Consider the following 17,456-nt stretch of genomic DNA (forward strand, 5'->3'; position numbering starts at 1 on the left):
AAAAAATTTTTAAATATCAAATACAGTAATAGTACAGATAGCATGTAACAGCAAAAGGGCTTTTAATGCAGGGGTGTCCGGGGCAACACAGCAACCTACCGTGGGTTCAATCCACCTCGTAAGCACAAGGCTCGGCCAGACTCGAACTAGGCTACAAAATTATTAGCGAAGACACTTTTTTTTTTTTTGGAAATCAGTATCTGAAAGTTGAATTTTTTTTTCTCCTTTTTTTTTTTTTCCCATTCTGTACAAATAAGCTAATTTATATTATAATTTCGATATATATGTTTATAAAAATATATAAATTCAAAATACTTAATACATACATAATACTTTGTACATGGATGGTCGTAACGGGTTTCATGTTGAGAGCGAGAAGTTAGGAGAAAACAGAAAAAAAAAATAACAAAAAATAAAAAATTTGCGATTCAGGCTGCTTGCTTGGATGGAACACCCCTGCCACATATTGAAGAGTTTGGGATTGTCACATAACAATAGCCTTTATTTATAAACAATACATTTAGGGAAGCTTTAAATACAGCAGTTTGTGAACCATTGGTAAGCCATTAAAAACGAACTGGAATTTTTTTTCTTTTTTTTGTTTTTTTTTCTTTCTTCTTCGAGTCATTCTTTTGTTGTTTCCATACAATAGGCTTGGCGTTTAGAGAACAATGTCTTTTAGTCTCTTTACGCCCATGGAGTCTTTTTCTCGACATTCTTGCAATAATGGATTGATCTCATGCAATACGTTTTCACTGTCTGCCCCCCTGGGCTCTGCTTCTGAAGGTCGAGAAGGACCATTGCTTACAAACTGATCCATGTCACGGTTTCCAGTGCAATGCATGATGTTGTAGGTGGCTGTCGGTTTGGCTGGCAGAGGACTCTTTAAATGCAGAGGAGACGTGATGGGGCTGACAGCCTCGCAGCCGTTTCCTGCTTCGCGGATGGCACCGTTTACCTTGGGGCTGCAGATAGGCAGGTCCACTGTCCTTTTCCCTTTCAAGGTAGCCCTGTCGTCAGTAGTATGCTCATTTCCGTCTTTGCCAAAAGTTGCAAAAGTTCTTTTAGTGTTGCAGTCCTCGAACGCTTCAGTGTCCACATTGGTTGCCTCTATAGACAAAGCAATTACATTTCTTCCATGCTCTGGGGACTTGGCTCGACTCGGGATGGGGACACGGGGCATCCAACATCTATCGGAGTGACCAAGAATTCGACATTCTTCTCTGCAGTGGAAGCCTTCATTCTGATCTGAACAAAAGAGAAGGAAAAATGGATTAAAACGAAGAAATGTGAAATCAGTATTTGATTTGGCACGTCGTGTAATAAGCTGTAATTATCATTAGACAAAAAGCTGCATTGTGCGCCTCATATTTACAACCATAATTACGCACTATAATTTGTATCCTTATTATATTTGCTTAAATGTGTCTTATTAATATGTGCAAACTACAACAGTTCTGCGGAGGAAATGCATATATCTGATGTGCAGTCAGAAGACGTTGGCTCCGATTCCGGGCTCTCCATCTCTGGCACCGTTGACAGAAGCAATGAGCATGGCCACCAATCAACCAAGTGCTTATTAAGTTATAAGCTCAGGGATATGATTTGGGTTATAAAGCCAGTGTGTTTTATGAATATGTGCAACAGTAGAACAAATAACTTGACAATGCCTTTCTTTTATGGCTCAGAGACAGAACGTGTATTCCAGCTGAATACTTAGATGACATTGGCAGAGCTTAAAGGGGCTTTGCCAACAACAATATGTATCCATAAAAGGGAAATTGATAACCAGTGGGGGGCTGACTGCTGTGACCACCACCAATCCTGAGAATAGGGGATGATGATGTACCCCATGGTGACAACAGATGCGCCCATGCTCCCATTCACTTCAATGGGACCACTGAAGATAGCCATGGTGAAAACAGATGTGCCCATGCTCCCATTCACTTCAATGGGAACACTGGAGATAGCTGAGTGCTATATTTTTACAGAATGCACAATGGGCGAATTACAAAAAAAATTGGAATCAGTCTCAGCAGTCAGCTCCCATAAGCAGCAATTTATTATCGATCCATAGGATATTGTTTGTGGCATAATCCCTTTAATGGAATACTAAGCATAAACAAAAAATCCCAAACTTTCCTCCCTTTAGCTTCTTAGCAGGGGGTGCAGAGGGTGTATTCACATCGGGGCCCAGGAGCCTAAGGGGGCCCATAAGCACTGGCATCAGTATTGAGTTTGCAGCTTCCATCTGGCCCATAAACCAAGGAGACCCTTAGATTATCCTAACCACACTAAGGTGGATTAAACTCCTTAGCAACTGTAACAATCAATATTTCGCCGTAGGGATGAAGTAAAGGGCCCTGAACTGAAGATTGCATTGGGGTCCACCAGACTTTAGTTATGCCACTGCTTCTATGCTTCTCCTATGTTGTCTCAGATAACTGAGAAATATACACAGTAATCTGGGAGTCTCAAGAGCTCAGCCATGTTGCCCTTTCTACTGAGACTGGCTGTAAGACAACTGGCTGGACCTTCCCCATTCATAGGACAAAGATATCATGAAGCCTTTAAACAATTAAAACTGAGAAATGTATCCGTGTCTACCCCAAGAGCTCAATGTTTCCCCTTTCTTGTCCTCACTGTCTTGTGACTAGCTGTAAGACAACTGGCTGGAGCAGAAGTCGCCCCATTCTTCCCTATCACAAAGCTGTGCCCTCTCAATTGGTCTTCAACCTAAGATGGAACGGATGGGCAGTAGATTAACTCTTGCAAACAAGATTTGCAAATGCTGCAGACGTCCAAACTATAAGGGCAACTATATTACTTATTTTCTAACTTATTTCTAGGTTCTATATACAACAAATTCTTAACCTCCTTAGACAATGTATATTTAGACTTTCTATAGTCTACAGCCAAAGAATTTCTAGTCCTTTGACCCAAGAAGCACGGACTGTCTAACTGCCTACAACTACTGGATCTCCGCAAGGAGAACCCGCACCCCATGAGGTCTACTTTAAAGGCATCTTGTTGAAGTCAGCAACCCTGCTCTGTACTGTCCAGAAACAAGAACACAGACAGCGGGAGCCATTGGTTTGGCTGATCCTGAGTCACATTACTGTAATGCGCTGGATATGGACTTACAGTATATCTACCTATAGGGAGCATTCAAAAGACCAATTGTCAGTAAATAGTGTAAGAAAATCCACACATTCCATACATTGTAAATTTTGGTAAAAAGAAGGAAGTATTAATAAGCAAGGCCTGGCTGAAATAATGTGAGGCTTGCACAGAGGTGACGATGGCCGGCATTAGCTCTACTGCTCTATAGCCCAAGGTGCATTGTATAAACCTGGTCAGTCCCAGGCATGCGCTCCGCCATTAACATCTCTATGTATTCATAGAAGTGATAAAGGCGACATGTAGAGAAGGACTGAGCGTGGAGACAACAAAGACCACACACACATCAGGGCTAACAAAGGGGAAGAAGGGGCTTAGTAATGCATTGTAATAGGGGAGAGCCGAAAAACTCAGGGACCATTAGACTACTTGTTTAGTTATTGTTCACCTTATTGTTATATAGATTAGTTATTCTATCTATCTATCTATCTATCTATCTATCTATCTATCTATCTATCTATCTATCTATCTCCTATCTATCTATCTATCTATCTATCTCCTATCTATCTATCTATCTATCTCCTATACATCTATCTATCTATCTATCTATCTATCTATCTATCTATCTATCTATCTATATCCTATCTATTTATCATCTATCTATCTATCTATCTATCTATCTCCTATCTATCTATCTATCTATCTATCTATCTATCTATCTATCTATCTATCTATCTCCTATCTATTTATCTTCTATCTATCTATCTCCTATCTATCTATCTATCTATCTATCTATCTATCTATCTATCGCCTATACATTTCTGGACAGTGACTTTCTACCGTGCCCATAGAATAATTGAGTATAAAGCCCCAGGTTTGGTGTCGGCCGCATCACACTTTTGCTTTATGTCTGCTAACAAGACAGATTTATACATAGCACTTCCAGCATTGATTCAGACAAGGAAGTTGAGCCATGACTTCAAAAAAACAGACAGCTGTTTCAATCTTATTAAGCCTCTTGAATATGACGTATGGCTCCTTGCTGCTGTACAGTAAGACTATAAATACTCCCGCGCCACGTAGCAGCACTTAAAGGAGATAGGAGAACATTGGTCCAGCACATTGTTAACTAAGGAGCAGCTGGAAGAAAGTGTCATCTGGGACAGACCTGACTGAAGGCGTCTTCCCAGGACTAGATATGGACATTGACTTACTCATATTGTGTCCTGGGAAAATGGCTCTCCTAATAATCCTTCACATACCCAGTCCTGGGGATAGAAATACGGCTACATGGACTGATGCAGAGTCCTATGTGCACTGCCTGTATATCAGACTTCAGTATGGCGCCATATGGTGTGTCCTAGACTAGGATGCAGCTGTGGAAACGCTAGAGGAATCTAATGAAACATGGCAGGTTATCTGCTAGACTCCACCAGGCATATACAGTAGGGCCCCATAGACTTATATGGGAAACATAATACCTTTTCTACAACTCACAATATATCTGCGTGCTTGAGCCTTATATGACCAATGTGTGAATGTGTTTATGTGTATATGTGTGTGTGTGTGTGTTTTATGTATGCATTTGTATATATGTTTGTATGTGTATATGTGTGTGTGTGTGTGTTTATGCCTGTGAATATGTACAGTATGCATACACAGGAATATCTGTGCATATGTGTTTATGGATATGCGTGTGTGTGTGTCTATAGGTGTATTTATGTGTGTTCATATGTTTAAGCGTGTCTTGGTGTTTATATATTTGTGTATATGTATGTGTGGGTGTAGTTATATGTACTTGTGTTTATGTGCAAGTGTATAATTTGTGTCTATAAATGTGTGTACCTGTGTGTATGTTTGTGTATATTTATTTGTGCATGTGTGTGTACACGTGTGTTTATAAAAGTGTGAGTACTTGATTTTGTGTGTATGTATGTTTATGTGTACATGTGCTTGTGTGTAAAGGAGTGTTTGTGTATTTTGTGTGTATGTTTTTGTGTGTATTTAGATGTGCATTTGCTTGTGTATGTGTACAGGTGTGTTTACAAGTGTGTGTACTTGTGTGTGTGTTTGTGTGTATTTATGTGTACATGTGCATGTGCAGTTGTGTATTTATGTGTACATGTGCATATGCAGTTGTGTATTTATGTGTACATGTGCGTGTGCAGTTGTGTATTTACGTGTGCATGTGCAGTTGTGTATTTACGTGTGTGTACAGTTGTGTATTTACGTGTACATGTGTGTGTGTGTACAGTTGTGTATTTACATGTGTGTACAGTTGTGTATTTACGTGTACGTGTGTGTGTGTGTACAGTTGTGTATTTACGTGTGTGTACAGTTGTGTATTTACGTGTGCATGTGTGTGTGTGTACAGTTGTGTATTTACATGTGTGTACAGTTGTGTATTTACGTGTGCATGTGTGTGTGTGTACAGTTGTGTATTTACATGTGTGTACAGTTGTGTATTTACGTGTGCATGTGTGTACAGTTGTGTATTTACGTGTGTGTACAGGTGTGTTCTTTTTGTTTCTCTCTATTTTTTCCCTTCTGTATGATTTCCCCGTTTTCTCGGCGGCCGCGGCGTGTTTGCACAGCTTGCTGATTATACAAGAAAAACTGCTTTAGAAAAGATTTCAGAATCAGCTTTGTGTTAGGTCTGAAAGGGGATTATAGAAAGAAAACAAGACAGACATAATTAGTATGACCAAAATAAAAGGGAGAGAGAAGTGGAAAAAAATAAAACCCTCCCCGCAACTTCTCCAGCAATTTCCTTGAAATCGCTATTACAATTCTATGTTTCTTCTTCAGTTCAAAGTCTAAATCCTGTTAAGAATTTATAAGGGAAGGTTTCAGCCATTATTATTTCTTCTCTATAGTAGTAATAGAGCACTGGGGAAAACATTAGGCAAATTAATTAAAGGGGTTGTCCGAGGAGTTAAGATTGGCCATGATCCTGGGGGTTCTGACCTGGTCACTTGATCTGAACCATCCCCTGACCCCAGGATGGCTCCACCCCCTTCCCGCTTCCTCTGATCTCAAGGTAATTCATTACTGCCTGCCTATAGTAAACCTGTGAGCTCAGGGGAGGAGCCAACCCAGGTCAGGGACTGGTTCTAATCACATGAGGGGAAATGATGTCATCAATCCTTTAAGGACAAGTGACATCACTGATGCATATACAATGGACGCAACTATCAAAGAAGACCTTTCATCACCTCCACCAACTCCAACTCTTTGCAACTTGCCGCTCCACTGACTCCAACGCAGAATGGTCAATTTCCTAGGAGCTTTTTAGGGGGTCAGCCCCAGAATCATTTTATCTGGCGGGCCCAAGGAACTGATATTGATATATGATGGGTGCAGTTACACAATACCATGGCCACATATGTTAAGTATCAGGTCCACAACTGTGTCCACGAGGTCAATAATCGTGGGTCATGAAGTCAACAAAAACCAAACAACGCGTATCAAATGACCTCTTGAGGAACAAGATTCGTCTCAGTCCCGCTACTCTCCTGTAGCAAATATGGCAGTCACCTGTCCCTGTGCACATGCTAACCAGTGGAAACCTTCAAAAACTGTTCATTTCCTACAAAAACAAGAGTTGATCAGGTACATGAATGTAATGGAAGCATTTTGGGTCATCTCAACCTTTAGACGGGACCTTAGATAATAAGATATCTAGAACCTCAACAATTTGATGAGATCTATGGGGACACCTACTATAATTTCTCTACAGCGCCACCACAGGAAATATGAAAAATTACACAGTGTCCATTTGTGTCGATGGGTTGAATGAAGGACAGGTCAGGTCTTCCTGAGCAAGAGACATTCTTGACAATTGCTCTCCACTTTGGCCAAAAGATTAGGACTGCGAACAGGCGACCCCCCATCACCCCCACACCCTATTAACCCCTAATATTCCAAACCAAACTGGACAACTCCTGCTAGAACAAAGCAATTGATTTCAATTTTCAATTCAACACAATCTCTTTGCCTCCCCTCCCTCCCGAAAGAGATCTTTTTGAAGCACTGCCAGCTTTATTTTTGTATGTTTAATCCGAGTCTACAGAATCTATTTTTTTCTCTACCACACACGAGGCAAACTAATAAAAATTCACAGCACACCGTTCACTGCACCAAAAAAAAGAAGAAAAAAAATGAGCGGCTTAAGCTTGCAGGGAATTGGTGATGTATATAAAAAACACAGCACTTTGGAGTGAGAGCTCAGATACTCATCAGTTCTAAATCTACGTCTTAAATGTCTGATCACTTGCTATGATAAAGGAGCCGGAGCGGTGACAGATCCGGGAGACACGAGTATACAATGTCTGTATCTGTAGACGAGGGCTCTGATCCTGCAGAGGTCTACAGACCCCATGGACTGGATGGTGGAGAATCTGCTGCGTCCACCCAGCTGTCTGCCCACGCTGCCCGGGTTCTGACCATCAATACTTTCCTATACAGATAGATAGATAGATAGATAGATAGATAGATAGGAGATAGATAGATAGATAGATAGATAGATAGATAGATAGATAGGAGATAGATAGATAGATAGATAGATAGATAGATAGAGCCCCATGGCAACAACCTGACCGATCACCTGATGTGGCCATTACATGGGGCATGAAAAGTCCTGAGCCCACATGTCATAAAAACGCACCACAAAACAGCAAATGGAGCAAATCATTGTTGCAAATTTCGGTGCAGAATTTCACATAGCATTATAGTGGACCATGGAAAGTTCACATCAAAAATCCATTACATACAGAAAACACTGCATTAAGTGTTGTGTTTTTCTTCAACCCAAAGGAATACACAATGTAAATTTCTGCAGCAGATATTTCTGCTATGAGAATTACGTCACAATGAATCCACGCTAAGAGTAAACTGATGGCTACATGTGTCTATTGTAATATCTATAGAGATTTCTTTCTATCTATATCTATCTTTCTTTTTATCAATATCTCTCTCTCAAATCTATCTATCTATCTATCTATCTATCTATCTCTTATCTATCTATCTATCTATCTATCTATCTATCTATCTATCTCCTATCTATCTATCTATCTATCTATCTCATATCTATCTATCTATCTATCTATCTATCTATCTATCTATTTATCTATCTAAGACTCGCCTGCATCTTGAATGGATGGAATCCTATTTTGATAGGAGCCAAAAAAATGCCATGTTTCGGCCCACAGAGGAGCTTTTCTCAAGTTGGATATCTATCTATCTCAGATTTACATATTTATCCTCTATCTATCTATCTATCTATCTATCTATCTATCTATCTATCTCACATTTCTTTCTTTCTTTCTTTCTTTCTTTCTTTCTTTCTTTCTTTCTTTCTTTCTTTCTTTCTTTCTTTCTTTCTTTCTTTCTTTCTTTCTTTCTTTCTCATATCTGTAGTTCTAACTTTCTATCATTCAATTTTCCTAGCAGTCTCCTTTTGATCCATCCATCCATCCATCTATCTATCTATCTATCTATCTATCTATCTATCTATCTATCTATCTATCTATCTATCTATCCATCCATCCATCTCATATCATCTAATGTAAAGTTTCATGAACACATGTTTTACATAACACTTTTGAATACAAAAAAAAAATACAAAATTGGGGTCAGGACAAGTTAAGGCATTATCATATCCCACACAAGGCTCCTTTCGTTCCTGGAAATGACTTGGACTATTGGAACGCCTTTGCAGATACTGTTCCCTGGAGCTTGGGTGGATGAATTTCTGCAGAAAATAAGAAATAATGCAGCAAGCTCACTTCACTTCACTGCATGGATATTAGTTTCCATTTAATGGCAGCCTGATGATTGCATATTTATGCTTTATAGGTATCATTCAGAGGGAGAGGAAGAGAAGCTCTCGAGATTGTCACTGTTGATTTCATGCGTCTTCCAGACATCATCCCACAAATCTACTCTTACAATTATCTATTATTTTTTTTTCTCTTTGCTTCTCTCCTCTTTCTAAAACATCTTGCATTCCAGCAAGGTCTTCAGAGATCTTTGTAAACTGTTCTGTGTCTAAAACTGGGCTGGAAGGCGGAATTTATTTTGGTCTGCATTGAGGACTATAAAGGAGCGCGGGTAAGGTTTCCTGGGCATTGTGTTTCTCCAGTCTAATGTGGAAATGGCATTAGAATTCTTGAAACGCGTTGGCCTCTCTTTCCGCCAAATAGGTTACTAGTCACATAATTGAGGTTAGCTTAGCTCATATTTAATCACCCCCCTCTATGGAGACCGGCAAGGCAACAAGCACTCCGAAAATTACACCCAACAAGGGTGTAATTCCCTATGAATAGGCTAAAATGTCATCCGTATAGAGTCTTTGTTCACAAGGACAAACTTTGTTTAGGTCAAATGAAGATCAATACCCGCGTTCTAGACGGAACTTGCATATTTTTTCTACCTTGACACATTTTTTTACCATTTTTTTTAAGGTCAGTCAAACAACTCGGATACCCCCCCCCCCCTCCATAACATCCGCTGCTATTTAGAACAATGGTCATGGTTGATCTCCACTGTGGACATGATTTATTGCAGACGCTACAATAACCATTAACTAAATATGATCTTTGTACAAAAATATATATTTATTGGAACCCATTGATTTTTTTTTTTTTTTTACCATTTAATCATGGGCTATTTTTAGTGTTATGGCCCCAGGAAATCGTGTGCAATGGATTATATTATGGCTTAAAGTGAAATGTCATTGTGACTCTCTGACTCTCCGAGAGCTTTGCTTTATTATACAAAACCCGGAGGACTATGGCGGCGTGAAGGGTTCAACTTGTATAAAACGCTCCATTTTTAATGAATGGTCCAGAACAGATATGAAAAAATCCAGGGGTTTGGGAATTTCTTCAGTGCCTGAAGGCCCATGGCCAAATGGGACCTGTAACCCATCATCCAAATACAAAAGCTCAAGGACTATTGGGGCATGAAGGATTCAATTGATATAAAACACTTAAAGGGGTTTTCTTGGAGTATAATAATGAACTCCACATCGTCCTTTGGTCACACGACTATGTTGCAACGTGACTCAGTTACATTGGAATTGATGGAGATGAACTGCAATACCAAGCACAGCCACTATACTATGAACGGTGCTGTGCTTGGTACATAGTACATTCAATATAACAGTCTAAATAGTCCCTTTCATTTTAACATTTAGTGTAGTGGTATTGATATAAAATATAAAGGGATTTGGGAATTTCAGCAATGTTTGAAGGTCCAAGACCACATCAGACCTATAAGCACCGCAACACAAAATAACCATTGCTCCATTCAAGGGAGGGTCAAGCTTTCTTACTCGAAGGAGTCCAAAGTGAGCAGACATTTAGCACCTATACCAGTGAGTAAGTGACAAGTGTCATTTATGGGCAAGCCCTTTAAGTTGGCAAAAGCCTATCCCACCTGTAGAAAGCCAACATGCCCGATCCTTCCTACTATTGACATATGACATCATGCTAGAGTCAGAAGATCCCCAATATGGAAAATCATAAGCCAAAAATCGGAGGTTTGGATAACCCGAGTATGGCTATGACCATAAAGTGGAAATATCTAGGTTAAGCAATTGAACATGAATTTTACTTAAAGTACAATACAGCATTACCTCTCCTTTAAGAAATGCCAATAAGGGTCGTGACATCTCAAAGGGTCAAAGGATGTCTTAAAGGTCATTGTCACTGATGAAATCTGCTCCCCTTTACATTGTGAATATATTATATTCCCCAAAACAGGAAATGCCATAGTCCTCTACAGCTCCTCTACAGGACAAATGGAGAATTACAACGTGTTCATTGAAATAATGCATGCTGGGTCCTCCAGGGACGGAAACGCTTTATGACTGCTCCTACAGAGTAACTGATCATTTTTTTAAGAATTAATTTTTAATTGATTGATGAATTAACCCCTCCCCAAAAAAATAACTAAATAAAATTAAAAAAACAACATCGGATCCTCTTCAACAATAAAGGAAGTCAGACTATTCTCCGATTCCGACACCTGCAACATTTTATTAAATAAAAAAAATAAAAAAAATGGGCAGACTCATTACCAATTCATTTCTAGGATCATTCGGCAATAAAGAGCTCGGAAAAAAATATCACAGAAAATTTGAAATGTTACAAAGTTTTATTTCCTTTCCTCATTATGACCCAGAAGAGTCTCATTCCAGACAAATTAAAAGTAAATTGATTGCCCTGGAGGAATTTTGCAGAAATATCTTTGTTCTGAGCTTGAAATCTTTCCCAAAACATTAAGCGACAAAATAGGGTGGATGTGGCGGCGAGACGGGCAATCTCTCTTTGTAAATCAGGAGTCAGGAAAAAAAAAGAAGAAAAGAAGGCACCATACCAAGAAATAAAATGCAAATATGTCACCAGGGTGCAGGCCTAACATTTGTAATGGAATTTATGAATAATAAGCAGCTGACGACAAGTATCAAACATTTACTTTGAATATCCGGCTCTGCATGTCACAGAAAGACTCATCTGTGTGAACTGTGTCATTATTTCTGATGTTCACTGTGAAATAAATGATGTCATTGCCCTTCTAATTATTAGATTGTTACCATTTCTATTAATATTATTAGTAGAGATGAGCGAGTAGGTATTCGATCAAATACTACGGTATTCGAAATATTCGTACTCGATCGAACACTACTAGCTAGTCGCAGTAAATATTCCATTCAGAGCCAGCATTGATTGGCCGAATGCTATACAGTATATAGCATTCGGCAAATCAACGCTGGTCCTGTAGCAGACTCGTCCTTGCTAGTCAGGAGAGCTGGCAGCTTGCGGTTATGAGGGAGCTGACTTTTTTCTCATAGGGTTGAATTGACCAGTGTTGATTGGCCAGTGTACAGCATTCGGCCAATCAACGTTGGTCCTGCCGGAGGCTCGTCTGTGAGGAGGCAGAGTCTATAGACTATAATGGGGTCCGTGCGCTTTAACTGCACAGCGCTCCTCCTAAACACACTCCTCCTGCTACTCGTGGACTTGGTGACTCTCCTTTAGTCGAACAGTGGTTTCCCCTGAAATGAGCATTTTTTCCCATAGACTATAATGGGATTCGATATTCGATCAAGTAGTCGAATATTGAGGCTCTACTCGAAACGAATCTCGAATCTCAAATATTTCACTGTTTGCTCATCTCTAATTATTATTACTAATACATTTATTATTATTATTTTATTATGTCTGTGTGTTTGTGTAATATTTACATATATCGTATCCTAAAAATATTTAATAAAAATTGTGTGTGTATAGATAGATAAATAGATAGGTAGATATAAGATAGATAGATAGATAGATAGATAGATAGATAGATAGATAGAAGATAGATAGATAAATAGATAGATAGGTAGATAGATAGATAGATAGATAGATAGAAGATAGATAGATAGATAGATAGATAGATAGATAGATAGATAGATAGGAGATAGATAGGAGATAGATAGATAGATAGATAGATAGATAGATAGATAGGAGATAGATAGATAGATAGATAGATAGATAGATAGATAGATAGATAGATAGATAGATAGATAGATATGAGACAGACAGACTTTGTACCATACATACATAACTATATCACTATACAGATACATCCTATAGAATTTTTCTTCTGAAACATTCCTGATAAATATTTAATGGTTCAGGCTGCAGTTTTGCTATTTCTTGCCTGGTCAGTCGGCGGCCGGACACTGGTGTCTCGGTTTTATGGATAATATCTGCAGTAGTGGTTTTTTGGCATTGGCTATCACAGTAATCATTTCTAGAAGATGGTGCCAGTGTAAGTACTGGACGGCCAGAGACCATTTGATTTATTCAGCCGGACGTCGCCAAAAATTGACATTTTCATTCGGTCAATAGTATTCTAATATTTTTGCAAGTTGCTTCATTTTTTTGTGCATATGATAATTTCTGATCGGCTGACGCTTTAACCTTTGGTTTTGTCCTGATTCTGAGGGAAGTTACATCCTCCATTAGTGAATATATAAAATTATTAAAATATTAGAAAATATATTTCAGTTTTTTAGGACAGAGATAGGGGTAACTATCTGTTAATTGGGCTAGGATTCCCTTGATCAGTATAATGAGGGGCCAGAAACCCCTACCACTTCCCACTTCATGACCACGTGTGCCTGGTCCATGGTGGGACAACACATGGACTTCACCTAGTGAGCCCGGGCTGTAAAAGGGACAGTCTCACCATCATAAACCTGGGTCCAAAATAATACAAGGAGCCATAGAGACAAATGGGTCATTTCACTAGCCATGAAAAACAGGACTGACACATTGACTAAGCACATGGTCGTGTGCAGGGAGCCGAAGAAATGATGTAGCCATTGAGTGAGTACATGGCTGCTCCATACAATGTCTAGGGAGTAGGGTTGAGCAATCGGGATCGGAAAAGATCGGATTCCGATCGGCGATCGAGCAAATTTCATGATTGTGATCAGAATTCTGATCCCGATCTTTTTAGGCGGGATCGAGGTCTCACATTAGTTCCCACAATGCTTGGCTACAGGCCAATCATTGAGGGAAAAGCTAAGAGGTTGAACGATTTGGATCGGAAAAGATCACGAAATTGGAAATTTCACGATCGCAATCGGGATCGGCTGGAAAATGATCAAAAATCGGATTTTAAAAACGATCCTGAAATCTCAAGATTGGCTCAACCCCACTAGGGATCGGATGGAGATAATATAGTGTATATGGTTTCTACCTCTTTCTCGATTTTTGGAATACCCGTTATGCCCCCCAGGCCATGCCCTAGAGTGAAAGAACTGGGCCCTATATGTGTCTTATATTGTAGAAAAGGGCCCCCCCAGGCACTGGCCCCTGGGAGCAACTGCAACCCCAATCATTTTTTTATGTAAAAAAAAAAGTTAAAAAAATAAATAAAAAAAAAAAAGTTGCCGACGATGACACAATTCTTTCCCATTCTCATTTCTGTAATGTTCCTAATTGACAGAAGAATAGACCAAGGAGCGTGACAAGTGCGACTCTCGGCTACACGGAATATCCTCATCCCATCGCTAAACCCTTCCTTGTAAACACAGTCGGGACAGCGGCCAGAACATTAGGACGGGCACTTTATCCTGGTGGGCAGTAATCTCTAATGTCATTTATAGCCGGTTTGACTAATGAGTTCCTTTCTGGCCAAAGTCTATACACGAGTGCTGTCTATTCCAGTCACAAGAACTTGCTTTCAATTCGGTGGCACCGTCCCAGCAGCTTACTGATCCCGATAGCTTAAGTGCACAAAATGGTGCCTGACATAGAAGACAAATGGATCGCCATCTGTTCATTTTTCAAAATCATGGAAGAATTATGACAAAGGCGACACCTCCTTAAATTTACCTACTGACAAATGCATTTCCCACGAGGAGCTCCTGGAAGTGTCTGAAGGAATTCTGATAAGTCATTTGTAGCCGCGAGGCTTATTATGGCTTATTTTGATGTTGTGGCGTCGGTTTCCCTGATTCTATAGGAACACATTAGTCCCTTGTCATTCTATATGATTGATCCGTAAAGCAGTCTTTCCACAAATATAACCGTTTTTACACTTGTAGAAAAGTAAAGTTAGACGTTTTTGCAAATCTAAATAAAAAATTGCAACATTTTAAAGATTTTTTCTAATTATCTTAGTAGTGACATCTGTTGTCTTGATCGATTGCCAACGGGAGAGGACCATGAATGCAGCAACTTACTATGGTCTGGGAATTGTCAGAAACCATGACTATAGTGACTCTTAAAACTTTAAAGGAGTCCTCTGTATCTTAGGCATTGTTATCCTATCTTTAGGATAGGTCACTGATATCAGATTGGTATAGTCCAACCAGGTACCTGCACTGACCTGTTGTTTGAAGTCCTCAGGGTGGACCTCCATCCCAAACACAGCCACCACAATACCAAGCACAACCACAATGCAATGTTCAGCACTTGGCTTAGTAAGCAGTGAAGAGGTTGCAACATCTACATTACAGCTGTTCAGTGGCGTTCTATCAGGAGAATACATTGGGGCAGATCTACTTTTGAAAATGCCCCAGAATTATGGTAGAATTTGAGCCAAAAACTAGCATATGCGCCTATATATATAGATATTGTCATTGCAAATAAAAAAGCAAAAATAAAAAATAAAAAATAAGAAAATAAATTTCTTTTGAAAGCTCGACGGCATTGAAACAGTCAAAGAATAATACAACAGATTGAACAGAAAAAAATCTAAAAGCTGGAGAGATTGTATTAAAACAATAAAGGCTTAAAAACACAATCAGCTGTGGAGGCTCTCCGCTTCACATGGGAAGAGTCTGGAGTGTTCGCTGTATAATCCATATAAATGTAAACTATTTGCAGAAATCCAGTGTTTTAGAGTATTTAATTATCAGAAACATGACTTGCTCAGATCAGAGGGCAAATACATTGCAAACACGAGATTTACAGCATTAATGAAGTTTGCTTCTAGCTCACACTGCTTTTGACCTTGTCCCGGGCAGAACTCACTGATCCCCATCAATTTAATTCAGTTTAGCGATATAAAATTAGAAAACAAAATTATATATATATATATATATATATATATATATATATATATATTGATATCCTAGTACCCTAGTAGCCCTAGACTGAAATACTTGACGTCATCCCTGGCGATTAAGGGTATCTATCTCCTATCTATCTATCTATCTATCTATCTATCTATCTATCTATCTATCTATCTATCTACTATCTATCTATCTATCTATCTATCTCCTATCTATCTATCTATCTATCTATCTATCTCCTATCTATCTATCTATCTATCTATCTATCTATCATCTATCATCTATCTATCGTGATTATTATTATTATTATTATTATTATTATTATTATTATTTACATTGCATTCTATGAGTCCATGGTGGAGACTAGAGATGAGCGAGTACTGTTCGGATCAGCCGATCCGAACAGCACGCACGCATTGAAATGAATGGACGTAGCCGGCACGCAGGGGGTTAAGCGGCCGGCCGGCGTCAAAGCGGAAGTACCAGGTGCATCCATTCATTTCAATGCGTGCGTGCTGTTCGGATCGGCTGATCCGAACAATACACGCTCATCTCTAGTGGAGACCTTTCATATGGTAGACAACGAAAACTTCATAAGGACACAAAGTGTTAAGTTTTGGAGCCCCCTCCCTGAAAATAATGGGTAGTGTTATATGTAATACTAGATTTTGGGAAGAGGATTAAGCATCCTCTAGCGTCATCCCAAAGATAATCAGAAGTTGGCTATTATAATGGTGAAAACTGAACTAAGTTGTATTCTACAAGCCAGCACTATACAAGGAGATTATGGATGGGCGGGGTGTACAAGTTACTGTTCTATATAACGGCTCGTTCACATCTGCGTTGTGAACTCCGTACTTAGGTTTCCGTTTCCTGCCTAAAACACAGGCAGGATACGGAAACCTGCAGGAGTCTCTCTCACCCATTCATTTGAATGGGTGAGAGAGATGTCCGGCTGTGAGCGGCGGTGAGCGTTTTGCGCTCTCCGCCGCAAAACCGGGTTTTATAATCCGGACACAGAGTCGGACATGCAGTACTCTGTGTCCAGATAAAAAAATCTGGTTTTGCGGCGGAGAGCCTAAAACGCTCACCGCCGCTCACGGCCGGACCCGGTCTATGGTTTCCGTCTTCTGGCATGCAGAAGACGGAAACCATAGAACGGAGACCCCAAACGCAGGTGTGAACCCAGCGTAAGTTGTAAGAACAGGATAAGGTAACATCATTCCCGGAGATGGGGAATAGTCATTGACCATGCCAAGGATACTGGATATAAGTACTAGGTATAAAAACCAAGCTCCAAATCCTATCACCAGCCTTGTACACTAGGAGAAGAGAATTTAGCTTCACATCAACACCTGCCCCAATTCTCGCAGATAAGAGGAAGTGAATATGTATTAGATATTTTATAGACGACCGAGTACTGAGAACTGAGCTCCTTGTGTCCCAAGAAACCTCATTCCCTTGTGCATTCTGCAAAGCTAAACATGTCTAGATATCAGGAAGGCTTCTTACAAGCAACTCGAGAAACATAATAGAACAACATTTAATAGCCATTTAGGAAAATCAGCTGTAAAGGAGCCGAGCGAGCAAAGGATGTGCCAAGTGGAGGGCAGACGTCTAAACACCTTCGAAAAAATCTCTCGCTTTCTTTATAAAAACCTAATTGCTTTATTTACCCACCGCTCTCACGACCGGTAATGTCGGTAATAGATATCATCGAAAACCAGTCCAGCTGTGCCGAACCGCCACGCGTTTA

At 39.7% G+C, this 17,456-nt stretch overlaps 1 protein-coding gene across 2 annotated transcripts in view; it reads right to left on the minus strand.

Annotated features, from left to right (window-relative positions):
- Window positions 1-638: 638 nt before the first annotated feature.
- The window catches only part of PCDH19 (protocadherin 19), a 123,946-nt gene continuing 107,128 nt past the window's right edge, over window positions 639-17,456 (minus strand). For both annotated transcript variants that reach the window (XM_075258831.1, XM_075258830.1), the window contains exon 5: window positions 639-1,248. In XM_075258831.1, the coding sequence (XP_075114932.1) occupies window positions 662-1,248 (587 nt within the window). In that variant the 3' untranslated portion in view covers window positions 639-661. The remainder of the gene's footprint in view (window positions 1,249-17,456) is intronic.

The sequence above is a fragment of the Leptodactylus fuscus genome, chromosome 11, assembly GCF_031893055.1.
Source record: "Leptodactylus fuscus isolate aLepFus1 chromosome 11, aLepFus1.hap2, whole genome shotgun sequence".
Taxonomy (NCBI): Eukaryota; Metazoa; Chordata; class Amphibia; order Anura; family Leptodactylidae; genus Leptodactylus; species Leptodactylus fuscus.